This window comes from Mizuhopecten yessoensis, unplaced genomic scaffold (genome assembly GCF_002113885.1).
Source record: "Mizuhopecten yessoensis strain PY_sf001 unplaced genomic scaffold, ASM211388v2 scaffold8833, whole genome shotgun sequence".
Taxonomy (NCBI): Eukaryota; Metazoa; Mollusca; class Bivalvia; order Pectinida; family Pectinidae; genus Mizuhopecten; species Mizuhopecten yessoensis.
This window is the reverse complement of record NW_018407744.1, coordinates 178,961-194,880: the sequence shown is the minus strand read 5'-3', so window position 1 is coordinate 194,880 and position 15,920 is coordinate 178,961. Positions and strand designations below refer to the sequence as shown.

Here is a 15,920-nt window from a genome sequence, read left to right as displayed (position 1 = left end):
TTCTTTTTTGGGAACTAAACCAAGTGGAGAGATTTGCAAATTAGTAAAAGGTGGTGTATGGTAAGGTCCAAAACAACGCCCATGATAAATCTCCTTTTGAATCTTATCTTTTAGAATTTGCATGTTATCTAAAGCAGACTTAAGATTTCTGGAATCACGAAATATGCGAGGCCCTTCATATTGCAACCTAAAACCTTGTTTAAAACCATCTTGAAGAAAATTTAGTTTTGATTTGTCATAACCCCGTAGGTAAGTTAAGAACCTGTCAATAACAATAGGGGTAGGTAAAGGCTCATTTTTGAGGGGCTTTACGTTGTTGTCTGCTATTGGATTGGTTAGTTTGTTGGGATGGTTGGGTGTTGACCGAGCCCGAGTTTTGCTGGGTTTCGGATCGTGACCCAGACTGGGCTGCATTGTAACAATTGCGCTGCTGATGCTTCCCTCCACAGATACTGCAGCCATGCAAGAATTTGCATCGGGCACCTTTGGAGCATCTTCCGTGCTTATCATATGCCCAACACACTTTCTTAATTCGTGTGTTGGGTTTCTGACCCTGAAAGGGCTGTTGTTGGCAAAGTGCTTTTAGCCCAATAGCTGTTGCCTCCACGTAGAACTCGGAATGAGTTATGTGCCATGGGGCAGTGGGCACTAATTGGTGCCACATTCGGAAGTTGTTATCATAGTGAATAGCTGCAGCAAAACCCGACCTCCGGTGTATCGTTTGTATTACGTCAGCATATTTCATAAGGCCTAGAGTGGCCTGAGGATGTGCCTGAATGTAAATGGCTACAAAGATGTGAAAAGCTGAGAGCCATTGTTCAATTGACTTTATATGAGCTGGTTTGTTGTTTTGGCACAGTACTAATTGCTGGCCTTGCATTTCAACCCTCAGGGGTTCTTTTTCCTGAGGGGAACGCTTAATCAACAGCCCGAAATCAATGAACTCATCAGCAAAAATTTTGGATTTTACTTTTAGATCTACAAACATATCCAGAGGTCGGCTTATGCTGTCAACTTGAGGAGTCTCACCAGAAACTGAGTTCAACACGTTGACGTATGACGGAACATTGTCCTGTCCTTGTATTGGTGGCCTACTGTAGTGTGTTGTTTCGTTGAATGACATATGCTGCTGTTGCAGCATATGACTCTGGTTCAATCCCCCTCCAGACACAGAGGGTGTGGCATTGGTGGTAGCTGGTCTTAAAAATAAGGTGCTGTCCACTGGAGGGCAGTCAGCTGACCCGGAAGCAGAGGGTATCTCTGCAGGCACGGTTTGTACGGCAGGGGATTGTATGGTAAAACCTGCCTGCCTCATATATTGAAACAGCTCCGCTGCCAACTCAGGTATTGATATGTTGTTATTTGTTGAAAGTGCAGATGAACTCAGAGTTGATGGAACTGGTGGAGGTGTTTGTCGGACAACCGGCCGGCGTCCCCTCCTAGCTGTTGTTGTGCTAGGCACACTTGTGTCTTCAGTATGTGTGGGTGGTGTCACCAATGAATGTTGTTGTGCCGCCCTACGCCGAGTTCGCCGAATTGGGCCTTGATGATTAATGTCTGGAAAAGAAACGAACAAGGTAGTGACTGATGCCCCCTTAAAGAGGTATACTTAAGGAAGATAAAAGTAGCCTGCATTTGTGCCTAGGTATGGGCATTAGGAATCGTCAACAAATTCCCATAAATCTACAGGTATACTCTTGGGATATTTATATTAAATCCTGGGTATATAAGCCTGGTCAAACCAGTGAAGGCAGACATATTATCATGAACATCAATTCATGAGCATCCCCCAAACAAAGTTGTATTCACTTTTGAACACACTACCGGGCATTCCCCCGGGATAATAGTGAAAATAGTATTTGACCTGAGCATACCCTCAGCATAACCTGCAATGGCAGAAAACTCCGGGCATACCCCCGGCATAATAGTTGAACAGTATTAAAAACCCCGGGCATACCCCCGGCATAATATGTGAAAATATGATAGAGATTTTAAAATATCATACCCGGGCATACCCCCGGCATAACCATTTGCATGGCCATGTTTCACAATATAAACACTAACTGGTAAGGTCATTGAACAACCCCCGGCATGCCCCCGGGTTCGACCAGTTGTGTAACAGGTGTATTACTATCATAGGTTATTAACCTGAAATTGTTTTGGATTCAACAAATGTACATAAATCTTCAGGCATACCCTCGGGATAAATATATAACATCATGGGTATAGGCCTGAAACAAATATCAGGCATAGCCGCCATAGATGGAAATCTGAACAACATATGATCAATTGATATGAATTATATACCGCATGAATCAGTAAACAAGCGGAAATAATATTATTGAAAGACAATTTCAAGTCAATAAATAATTTTATAATCACATTATATAAGCCATAATTCTGTGCTAAAGCATGGAGCTGTCCTCAACGCGGAACTGTGTTGATAGAGTTGTGGTTTTGAACCGCGCATACAACGGGTGTTGTGTTGATCATCGCGCGAATGACCTCCCCTTAATTAACCGAATAAGTTTCTAATACATATATAATATAGACACTGCGTAAACGATTATTTGAACCGGGATATTAGAGGAATATCACTCGACTTGGAAGAAATTGGCTTGTATCGTACGATATCGTTACCACAAGGCCATAAGTTGACAGGTAAACCAGGCAGCGACAGATAAACAGACCATGCCTTGAGACGAACCGGAACCGAATAGAGTAGAGCATGCGTATAGCTAGATATTATTGTAAACATCCTGAAATTACCTATTCATGTCTTACCATATACGGAAAGCTTAGACACGCCCACTGGCGTTTCGTAATCCATATAAGGCAGCTCCTCTGACCGAGAGAATGTATCTACGCATGCCCGTGGTGTTCAAATGAACCCCGTCGTGAGAAAGATGAGGAAAGACGCCATCTTTTAAGCCTTTATGGCGCCAGAAAAAACAGAAGTTCAATGTTTTACATTTCGCTTTCAAAGCGGAATTAACGTAGTCCACGGCCTCATTATACTTATGAACTGAAACGTGTCTCGTACTACGACGATAAAACAGCTGTAGTATTCCGATCCGGACTACTGATAGTCCCGAGGCGAGCCACTCGACAATGGACAGTAAATTGTTCACGATAGAATCTTTGGCGTCCTCGATCCGTGAACAATCTAAATCATTGCCACCAATTTGCAATAAAACTAAATCCGCAATTTGTTCTCGTAAACGATCAGTCACTTCACGGGCATAAACATCGGGTAATCTACCCCCGCTTTTACCTACACACGATACTACAATGTTTGTAGGGTCATCATGAAAACCGAGGTTCGTCCATGAACCTTCGAGCGCGCGGTCAAGGCGTTTGACAAAACTATGTCCAATAATCACCACGTTCGCCATTACATCAAATTTTGAAAATATTACACGTAAACAATACGTAATAAAATTCACTTAGATATTTTTCAAAATTAGATCATGATGTAAAAAGAAGGTACACACCTTGTTCCTCCATCATCTTCAGCAGGCTAGTGACCTAGGGTCAGCTAGTGCACATACTTATATAGGGTGCTAAAAATAGCCACAAATTCATACGACTTTTGACCTTCTCACCTCCTTCTAATGGTCAGCGTCCGCTCATATCAATCATAGATACAACAAATACAGTACTTTAAAATTCATGATATTGAAACATAATAAAAAACAAAGTATTACTAGGACATTCATAAATTACATTAAACCAGGTTTAATTTGTATATCACTGTTTAGTTATGCAATTAGGGTTGTCTTCATATGACCTTAGCTGGCGCAGAGTCGTTTGACCCAAATATAAAATAAACAGCAGTTTTATTCCTCTAATTGAATACACGTACCTTTGCATCTAATGTGATATCTCCTTTGATACCCTTAAAACGGATATACATGTATAAACAATGTCGTTCAGCTTCGTACTGTTGTTTGTTTTATACGGCATTGTGAAAATCTATTTGTGGTGATTGTGATGAAGCGTTTACCAAACATCCGGTAGTCCTAGTGTCAGTGATAAAGCACTGACAACAAACGTCTGGACGACATTGTTTCAGTGATAAAGCGTTTATCAAATTTATGTTAGTCCTTCCGTCAGTTGTAAAGCGTTTACCACATGTCTAATTGACCTTTCGTTAGTGATAAAAGCTGAAGACAAACGCATTACAAACCCTGTTTCAGTGATAAAGCGTTTGCCTCATGTCTAATTGACCTTTCGTTGGTGATAAACGCTGAAGACAAAGGCATTACAGACCCTGTTTCAGTGAAAAAGCGTTTACCAAATGTCTAATTGACCTTCCGTTAGTGATAAGCGCTGAAGACAAACGCATTAGAGACCCTGTTTCAGTGATAAAGCATTTACCACATGTCTAATTGACCTGTCGTTAGTGATAAACGCTGAAGGCAAACGCATTACAGACCCTGTCTCAGTGATAAAGCGTTTACCATATGTCTAATTGACCTTTCGTTAGTGACAAACGCTGAAGACAAACGCATACAGACCCTGTTTCAGTGATTAAGCGTTTACCACATGTCTAATTGCCCTTTCGTTAGTGATAAACGCCGAAGACAAACGCGTTGCAGACCCTGTTTCAGTAATAAAGCGTTTACCACATATCTAATTGTCCTTTCGTTAGTGATAAACGTTGAAGACAGACGCATTACAGCCCCTGTTTCAGTGATAAAGCGCTTACCACATGTCTAATTGACCTTTTGTTAGTGATAAACGCTGAAGATAAACGCATTACAGACCCTGTTCAGTGATAAAGCGTTTACCTCATGGCTAATTGACCTTTCGTTAGTGATAAAGGCTGAAGACAAACGCATTACAGAGCCTGTTTCAGTGATAAAGCGTTTATCAAATTTATGTTAGTCCCTCCGTCAGTTGTAAAGCGTTTACCACACGTCTAATTGACCTTCCGTTAGTGATAAGCGCTGAAGACAAACGCATTAGAGACCCTGTTTCAGTGATAAAGTGTTTACCACATGTCTAATTGACCTGTCGTTAGTGATAAACGCTGAACACAAACGCATTACAGACCCTGCTTCAGTGATAAAGCGTTTACCACATGTTTAATTGACCTTTCGTTAGTGATAAAGGCTGAAGACAAACGCATTACAAACCCTGTTTCAGTGATAAAGCATTTACCACATGTCTAATTGACCTTTTGTTAGTGATAAACGCTGAAGACAAACGCGTTGCAGACCCTGTAATAAAGCGTTTACCACATATCTGGTAGTCCTTCCTTCAGTGATACAGCGTTGACAACAAACGCCTGATAAACTGGTAAAAATGCGCAAACCACACATACTTTGTATCTGTAAAAATGATAAAGCGCAGGCAGTCCTTGATTAAGTGCTGACCACAAATGTCTTGTATTTCTTTTGTCTGCGATAAAGCGCTGGTAATTCATAATCTGGCAGTCCTTCTGTCCGTTATAAGGCACTGACCATACGTCTGGTAGATATTGTGTCTGTGGTGAAACGCTGACCACACACATCTGGTAAACCTTTTGACGATGATAAATCGCTGAAGACATACGACCGGTAGTCCTAGTGTGATCATGTCAATCCAGACCTGACAAGTGTTCCCGTCCCGTGTCCCATTCTCCAGGGACTGAGGTCTGTCGGCAGTGTTCGAGAGTCAATTTACGTCTAGGACATCACTTAACATCACGCCAGACGTATATTTGACCATGGCCACTAGCATGGCTTTCCCAAATATAATTGCGATTTGGAAATGATCGTGAAAAAGATTATTGTAACGCAGAATTTTCGCTCCCGTTTTATTTCCGATATTTCGCCATTAAACACGGACCAAATGCCGTAATGCATACTTTATTATATAAAGTGAGAAGTAGGACTTTTTTTAGTATGGTAATCGAATCCAACACAAGGTGAAACTCGTGTTATATGATAACACGCTAATATGAAGGCGAAAATTTGGCGAGGTGAACTTGTAACATATTACATTAGTATCTAAATAAAAATGAAACAGACCAATTTATAACAGAAGTGCATTATTTATTCATTTTGATAAAAAAAATTATACATTTATTTGACCATGAAATGATACGGAGTGCATATGATAACGTGCAAGAAGCAAACATTTTGAGCATGTAAAATCGTATGAAAACAGTCTATATAATGGAATATATAAAGGGGAACACAATAATGTACCACTTATAGGTTCGAACATAAATTAAGGAAAACGTGGAATGACGACATCATGTCGTGTGACTTTATACACAGATTAACGGAAAATATGTATTTTGACGTCCTACCAACATGTGACGTCACAATTTCGCATAATGTAGGAATAGTGTTTTGTAATGTCACATTGCAACACAAAACAGAAACAATGTTTCATTGACGTAATAGTGTCAAACAAAAAATAAAAACCATGTGGGCTGACGCCAGAGCACAACACAATGAAGAACAGAATGCTATGTGACGTCATATTGTCACATGACATGGAAACAATGTGCTTTGATGTTTTGGCGTCAAGATATTTTTCACCAGTAATAAAGGTAAGAACTGAGCAAGCGAAACAACAAAAATCAGTAATTACGTGGAACATAGGTTTTAACTGCAGGTTAGGTATGTAAAATATTTAATTCTTACATCATAACGCTACCTGAGCAAATATTTTTTGCTAACTGACTAATTTACACCGTTTCAGATAGTTTTAGCAACATAATTACTTCCGTAAATTGCTGAAAATCTTCCGGAATTGACAATTGTGTTTTTACTATTTGTTCAAAAACAGAAATGTTTCAGGGCCTATTTTATACTCAAACCTTGCACTTGGTTTCAATCTCCTGTTAAAGACAACTGTGATTCCCGATTAAAAAGATAATAATAAAATAATAAAAAAACTGGAACCCGACCCTTCAACATTTATAATGTAATACAATTGAAATCCAATGGGTTCATATTAAATCTTTACTATAGTTTACTCGTACGGCTAATGGCTCGTGCGATTATCTTAAAAATATTAAATTAAACTGGAAACTATTGAATATCCTTTATAAATTTTACCGATATTACTACATAGTAGATGGGAAAATCACAACCTGGCGGAAAAAACCGTTTCAGTGACAATGCTTTTCTGATATCTTAATTTAGAAATAGATAAGTAAATTCTAAATATTGAGAAGTTTTGTACCTCCTACATTTTATTTGAAAAGTAGCGGTTGAATTTGATAGTAATGAAAAAAGTCGAATTTCAAAAATAATGAACTTTCCGGGTATTTTTTTTATATCCGGTGATAGAGTACTGATGATATGTATGGGTATTTACAGGGATTCCACGAAGAGAAACATGCTGAGTAGGCGAGCCCAGGCAAACATAGGGTATGGCTATGTTTTCTATACATTAACACCGACCTTAGGTCATCCCCACAACAGTTAAAACCAATCACACACTGACACAGGAAATTCAAACTTTCTTTAAATTTACAATATATCAAACGATACCAACCCCACTTCCATTATAGCATGCCTATAGTTACAAGTAAGTGGCATACTGGTAGCGATTTTAGAGTCGAAATATAATTACATTACAAGTGACCAAATTACATTTGTTAGGTGATTTCATTTATATCGTGTTAATAAGTATTTACATTAATCAAATTTAACACTGACGCGGGTATCGTTATATCTGACCCTTTTTTACACACGCATACAAAATCATACAATCACATACATTACACTACAATCACAGATATACACCACAATCACACATACCCAGATATACTAAACGTGTTACATACTTTCTCTCGAGACCCGTGTATCTCTTGGGAAACCGATTGAACATAATTTGAGCAAAATGATTAATAATGATTGGGTTTTAAAAGCAGGAATGTATTATCTTATTGTAAAAATGTTAAAACGGCCATATCAGTACGTGCTGCAAACCTGTCGTGGCGCGTTTCCGATTGTTCACTGTATCGAGACAGAAACCAGTACAACTCGGAGACAGTAAGCTTTTCATACGTATTTCAATTCATTAAAAAGCAATTTACGGAGAGACACAAGGTATAATGTTAGCCGATCGGTACATGTTTGTGGCCTCAGCAGTAGGCTGGACGGCTCTGATCAAGGTTTATGTGACGGACACTTAATGGAAGAGCTGCGGGTATGGTGCGCTTGTGTGTCCATTAATGACATTTGGGCAAATATCATTACTGTTGTAGGCATTTCAATTTATTTTAAATCTCCAAACCCGCATGACACTCACATTTCGCCCTGTGTACACACTGAAGTATTGGCAGCATAGTCATGAAATGAACATTTTTTGCGCCTGTTTCTACCTGTTGACTGCAATAGTCTGAACAGCAATTCTATTCCGGATTCTACCTTTGATGGTCGAAAGACGTGAACACATTTGTAACGTTTACAATATATTACCTATACCGTTACCATATTGTACCTATACCGTTACCATATTGTACCTATACCGTTACCATATTGTATCAATACCGTTTACATTATTGTACAAATGAATTTTATTGAATAGTACAAATACCGTTTACCATATAGTACCTGTACTGTTTACCATATAGTACTAATACCGTTTAACATATAGTACCTGTACTGTTTTCCATAAAGTACCAATACCGTTTACCATAAAGTACCAATACCGTTTACCATATAGTACTAATACCGTTTAACATATAGTACCAATACCGTTTACCTTATTGTACCAATACCGTTTACCATATAAAACTAATACCGTTTACCATATAGTACCAATACCGTGTACCCTATTGTACCAATACCGTTTACCATATAGTACTAATACCGCTTACCATATAGTACCAATACCGTTTACCTTATTGTACCAATACCGTTTACCATATAGTACTAATACCGTTTACCATATAGTACCAATACCGTTTACCTTATTGTACCATATAGTACTAATACCGTTTACCATAAAATACCAATGCCGTTTACCATAAAGTACCAATACCGTTTACCATATTGTACCAATACCGTTTACCTTATTGTACCAATATACCGTTAAAACATTGTACCAATACCGTTAAAACATTGTACCAATACCGTTTACCATATAGTACCTGTACTGTTTTCCATGTAGTACCAATACCGTTTACCGTTGTACCTATACCGTTTACCATATAGTACAAATACCCTTTACCATATTGTACCAATACCGTATACAGAGCGTGCCAGCATCGTTTACCATATCGTACAAATACCGTTTACTTTATTGTACCAATGTGACGAATGTTTTATTACGACCTTTTTAAGGCTCGCACATTCATTTGTTACCGCCGTTGTTTTATAAGCCCTGATATCCATACTCTCGTCTAACAGCTACGTAAGATAAAACTGGCATTGTTAGTGAACTTAAAGTGTTACAGAAGGCCATGACAAAAGGTGAAAATAAATAGGTATTTATATCGTTCACTTCTATGTATTTTTACCACGTACGTATATATACGCCGTTTTCCATATACGTTTCTATTGTATAACGATGATATTATGTTACCTCGTTACCATGGCCTGTTATGTTGCCAGTTATATGGCGAGTTTTAATGATGAAGTTATCATCAACTTCCGCTCCATTATCATCAAAAGGTCTGACTACAAGGAGATCAACGATAAATGAAACATCGTTGATTTAACGGATCGTTAATTGGCTTTGGAATTATCTGTAAAAAAGAATAAGCATATTGGTATATCTAAGGCATCAAGAACACATGGAACAGCGTTAATGGGGATCATGTGATGTCTTCAGTGTGACGTCACAATACAAAGCCGACTTATGACTGTGATGGCAGCATATATAACAGTTTGTGATTGCCAGACATCGACTGCCCTGTGTTGTATAACTGTACTGGTTATGCGGGTTATATATATCAGATTTTGCTCAAGTGACAAAAAATGTAAATACCGTCGTATGCACGTTACTGTTTTGATGGTGATAACGCACTTACAACAGAAGTCTGGTAATTATAGTGTCTGTTTTTTAAGCACTGGGATGGTGTACTGTCTTATTGATGACAATTTCATGAATATTCGATATTATAATTGTAATGTCTGCATGTGACGTTTTGTGTGTTCGTCTCTCCAGAAGTATTTTCGTAAAACAACCGAGGAGTAAGATATGAAAATGACCCTTTGGCTACCTCTATGTTTGTAGTAATGATTTGGTTATATTTATTAAAGGCAGTGAATGATCAGTTTTATATTAACATGTTGCATGTTTGCTTAGTCATTTGTTAAATTCTGTTATTTTGAAATAAAAAAGTGTATTTTCTAAAATAAATCAAAGTCGAAACCTAATATCGTAACAGGAAATGCATAAATTGTTTTCATGACAGGTATAACATATATTACACAGTATGTGTTGCCCTTATTGTAGGTTTATTGCTGTTTGTATTCCGTAAAATAGAGTGGTACTGGTTCATAATTTAGACAGTTCCTTCCGCTGGTGTATATCCCCAGTGTCGAAACCATTTTGGATTGTCACTTCGTTCATGATGTGTGAGTAAGTGTGTCTATGTCAGCGGTATTGACTGCCGGTCATTTTTTTTGTCGAAACTAATTAGGGAGCGAGTAACATTACAAGCGCCTGACAGATCGTGTCAAAACGAGCTGCTCGATGCTATATGATAATCTAGATTTATTTCAAGAACAATGCTGACCTCCGATTGTGATCTGAACCTTGTCAAAACCAAAACAGCGCTCTCGGCTAAACAATGTCATCGATTAGGGCCGAAATAATGAACAATTCCAGCACTCCTTCTGTCTATGGTGATATTGGTATGCCTCATAAGACAGTATTGGCACGCTCCATATGACAAGATTGGTCATTGGTACGCTTGCTATGCCGACACCGCTTCTCTTCTTATGACGGCATTGCTACACTACCTTCTATACATAAGTACACATCCTTTGACGCCATTGGTACGTTTATTATGACGACATTGCTACACTACCTTCCATACATAAGTACACATCCTTTGACGCCATTGGTACGTTTATTATAACGACATTAGTACGCTTCTAATGTAGACATTGGTATGCTTCTTATGACGATATTCGTACGCTGCTTATGAAGACCTTGGTATATTTCATTCGACGACAATGGCGCACTTCCTATGACAACATTGTGATTTCATTGTCATGTTACCAATGAAGGTTGTGTTACACTACCCAAGACGACATTGGAACACTGCTTATATCGATATTGGTTCATTTTCTTTGACGGCATTGGTATGCTACCTATGCCATCTTTGGTAAAAACACTACCTATGACGACATTGGTACAAAATTTAAGATGACATGTGTACACATACGACGACATTGGTACACTACCCTTGACGACATTGGTACACTACCCTTGACGACATTGGTACACTACCCTTGACGACATTGGTACACTACCCTTGACGACATTGGTACACTACCCTTGACAACATTGGTACACTACCCTTGACGACATTGGTACACTTCCTATGACGACATTGGTACACTTCCTATGACGACAGTGGTACACTTCCTATGACGACATCGGTACACGTACGACGACAGTGGTACACTTCCTATGACGACATTGGTACACTATCTTGAATTAATTAAAACGTAAGGCGTTTTTCTTTTTTCAATTTTCAATTTTATGAGGATTTTCGGCGAACTCAGGCGCACCCTTTTCTTATTCGATGCAATGTCACATGACTTAAAGGCATTTTATTTCCTGTAGACGATGACAGTCTTTGTTCCAATTTTACTTTTAATTGATTACTTCAGATATATCAAACATCTATTGTACGATGTACGAGTTCCTGTTTTCCTATAGATAAAGTTTTCATATTTAAAACTAATGAATTATCTTTGTATACATGGTGCGAGTAAAACACTAACTCCAATCGAACGAGAAAATTTAAGGAATTGGAATGTTACAACAAATGATATATATAGATATATACAAATCACAATTGTCAATATCGAAACCCATTCATACGTAAACATACACGCATATGCACGCAAGGTCATTGTAAGAAAATAGAAACAAAATTGGGCTATACAACAGTGTTATTTGTGCACTGACATTTGTCCCTGGGTTTACATGTAGTTTAGGAAACATATACGTAGTTTGATTAAATTTCTTTTCTTATAGGTATGCTCTGTGAATGAAGTAGGCCATAGAGAAACGCGCCAGGACGTAGAGGCAGTGAGTGAACCGCTCTTGTTATACATGGTATATAAACGTGGCGCTGACACACAGTACTTATCTTGGCGATAAGGTCCGTTCACGTTGTCTTAAACCGACAATTTATTCGTATAACAGTCTATACAAATAGTAGTGAACAATATGAAACTTGCTTGACCTAGCAAGGGTTAGAGATTATCATCCTGTAGTTGCCGTAACAAAGTCAAACACGTGCAAACACCATAGCAGAACACGGTGCCAATTCATTAACATACCTCATTAAACGTGTCTCATAAACGTTTTAAACACTGTGGTAAACTTGGCGATAATTCATTTACACGTAGAGGTAAAAACCTCATCTGAACGTTTTCACTTCATGGTTAGTTTGGTGCTTGTTTGCTGATCATGGTAGCTGTGGCGCTTTAGAATTTACACACCGTTGCTATTTCTCGCTTGAAGCAATACTCCTTTATTTTCTGTCAATGTAACGTTTAATAGGGGAGATGTTGAATAATTTCTTATTCATCACTCACATACGGTTTCTTCCATTGTTCGCGTCACTGATGGCGCTTGCTCTGACGTCGGATACAAGGACGCTGTGGTATAAGGCATTGTGTGAAGTTTATGTGTCTATTTTCCGACGAGCAACATTTTCGATGATTGAAGAAATTCTCTTCTATGTAAATTATGTCTGTTTCCTTCATGTCTAGATAAAATGACTTTACGACTGAAATCACGGTTTTGCTGATGCGCATTTTTCTTTAAATCTGTGATTTAGATGCTTATTTATAAGTTGCCATAGTAATGGGTATTGTATCACAAAAGCCAAATCTAGATAACTTCGGACAGCGGTATTGATATTATACACGAGAGCACAAGATAGGCACGTTTTGGTATATATCGCTTCTTTCCGCGCCAAACCTTGGTGCTGTGTGAGAGTGGGCACTGCGTAGGCGACAAATAGAGGTTACGAATGTGATGGTATAAGGCTTGGACACGTTTTTCTTCACGATAAGGCTTGCTCTTCAGCCCTGTCTCGGTCAGCAGATCACTAGTCTTTGGACATCGGATCACGGTACTAGTTCCAGAACAGCTACTCGTGACAGTCTCGCTGTCTACTGTGATCAATTCTGTACTGAGGCGTTTCTAGTAACTGAATATGTCGTTATCCACGAAGGAATACACTTGAAAACACTCTAAAATGGCCTCTATACCGAACTTGAAAGGTTGCAGAAAAATTCAATTGAGCGCGCTTTTGTAAGCGATCCTGCTGTAGCAGCAGGTCTTTAAGTATCTGGGATGATTGATTATTCCCGTTAACAAAATAGTTTTAGTCAGTAACGTTACACTCAAAAAGAATTTATCAGGTTTCTTCATCCAAATGCGAGCGACGATATATCTGCTGTTCGGAAACACTCGTAGTTTGCCCAGACACAGTGTAATGTTACACACCAATTGGAGCTTGAATGGTTTTAGTGTTCGAATTAGTGCAAAATGACACCATTGTCACTGCCTTCTTCATCCGTAAACATCTCCAACAGTTACGTTCTAAAACGTTTTAAATATCCACATTTAAACACAATGAAACCAACACTTGTAGGCCTGAGCTGTCAACACGACGGTTTATCACTGTTCAGAGACGCCATTTCCTGACCTTGTCCGATTCTTTACGCCTCTTTAAGTGCGTTTAACTGTACGCTCTGAAAGTATAACTGGGTTTTAACAACCCTATTGCACTTGAGTGTGGCACTGCGTCAAACCTCCTCCTGACCTAGCTTTCTGTTTAGGATGGCCAATGGCCCCACTGGACCCTGGAAACCACTTCCATTAGAAGAGTTCATTCCCCTTTGTGATGTTTCCCACAATTGCTTTTGCATCATGGCGAGAGATATTTTATTTGCCTGAAGGAAATCTCTCATGGAGATCATTTCGTCCGAGTTTCGCCTACCGTCCGAGTCACTATCACATTCCACAGTGACGGCCTTAGACTTGTTCATTTTAGACCCCCTGTGAATGTGACCAGGCGTTATGGCGTTTCGTCGACCTTTCGACTTTTTCCTCCTTCGGCACCTGCAGTTCAATTTTTTGATGATCCAGTTCAGGAGCTGTTTAATAACAATAGACGCCACGTTAAACAAACTGTATATACAGCAGCAACCTATTACTATGAATATAAAATTCCCGAATCGGTAAAGATGCACATTCGGGTAACTCTCTTTTTGACTTACAACATAATCCCCAAATCCTATCGTTGCAAATGTCACAAAACAAAAATAAATGGCTTCAAAATAAGTCCAGTCCTCCACAGGATGATACATTGCGGAAGCACAGCACGCTACTATAACTGCCCCAAGGAATAATATCAACATAACCCAGTATACCGAGGGTTTCCATGTGTCCAGCCGGTCGTCGTCCGATACTTGAGAACCACGTCTGGAATCATTGGAACCATTCGTTAAACCTTTTCGCTTCAGATCTCTCTCGTGTATAGACCGCAGTATATAAGCAAGGAACGTGATGATGCGTTCAAGAAACAGGTTAAAGAATAGAATGGTTCCAGCACATCCAAAGAATCCGTAGAATATAAGAACAATCTTGCCAGCGACCGTTCGGGGTGTCGTCATTCCAAAGCCTGAAACATAGGAAAGAAGACGGTATTGTTAAATGGTGATGTTACGGTGTGTCTTGTACATAATAAAATAACAAGAACACAACATTGATCTCGTACACAGAAAACTTTTTTCTGCTGTTAAGTACAAATAATAGCTATTGTTTTAACGCAATAACAACGCCTACTGCTGTTCACTCACTCAACAACGCCTACTGCTTTACGCACACAACAACGCCTCTGTAGTAACGTATAAACAATGCCTACTCTTGTAACGTTAATGTACGAGAATGCATACTCTTGTAACGTTGATGTAAAACAACGCCTACCCTTGTAACGTTGATGAAAAACAACGCCTACTCTTGTTACGTTGATGTACGACAATACCTGCTCTTATAACATTGATGTACGACAACGCCTACTCTTGTTACGTTGATGTACGACAATACCTGCTCTTATAACATTGATGTAAGACAACGCCTACTCTTGTAACGTTGATGAAAAACAACGCCTACTCTTGTTACGTTGATGTACGACAATACCTGCTCTTATAACATTGATGTAAGACAACGCCTACTCTTGTAACGTTGATGAAAAACAACGCCTACTCTTGTTACGTTGATGTACGACAATACCTGCTCTTATAACATTGATGTAAGACAACGCATACTCTTGTAACATTGATGTAAGACAACGCCTGCTCTTATAACGTTGATGAAAAACAACGCCTACTCTTATAACATTGATGTACGGCAACGCCTACTCTTATAACATTGATGTACGACGATGCCTACTCTTATAACGTCGATGAAAAACAACGCCTACTCTTGTAACGATGATGTACGACACCGCCTATTCTTATAACATTGATGTACGACAACGCCTACTCTTATAACATTGATGTACGACAACGCCTACTCTTATAACATTAATGTACGACAACGCCTAGTCTTGTAACATTGATGTACGACGATGCCTTCTCTTACAACGTTGATGAAAAACAACGCCTACTCTTATAACATTGATGTACGACAACGCCTACTCTTATAACATTGATGTACGACAACGCCTACTCTTATAACATTGATGTACGACAACGCCTACTCTT

The 15,920-nt window shown here is 38.9% G+C and overlaps 1 protein-coding gene across 1 annotated transcript in view; it reads right to left on the bottom strand.

Moving 5' to 3' along the window:
- Window positions 1-8,615: 8,615 nt before the first annotated feature.
- LOC110456699 (potassium channel subfamily K member 12-like) overlaps window positions 8,616-15,920 on the bottom strand; it is an 82,386-nt gene continuing 75,081 nt past the window's right edge. The window contains exon 2 of the mRNA XM_021507584.1: window positions 8,616-14,836. Within this exon, the coding sequence (XP_021363259.1) occupies window positions 13,959-14,836 (878 nt within the window). The 3' untranslated portion in view covers window positions 8,616-13,958. The remainder of the gene's footprint in view (window positions 14,837-15,920) is intronic.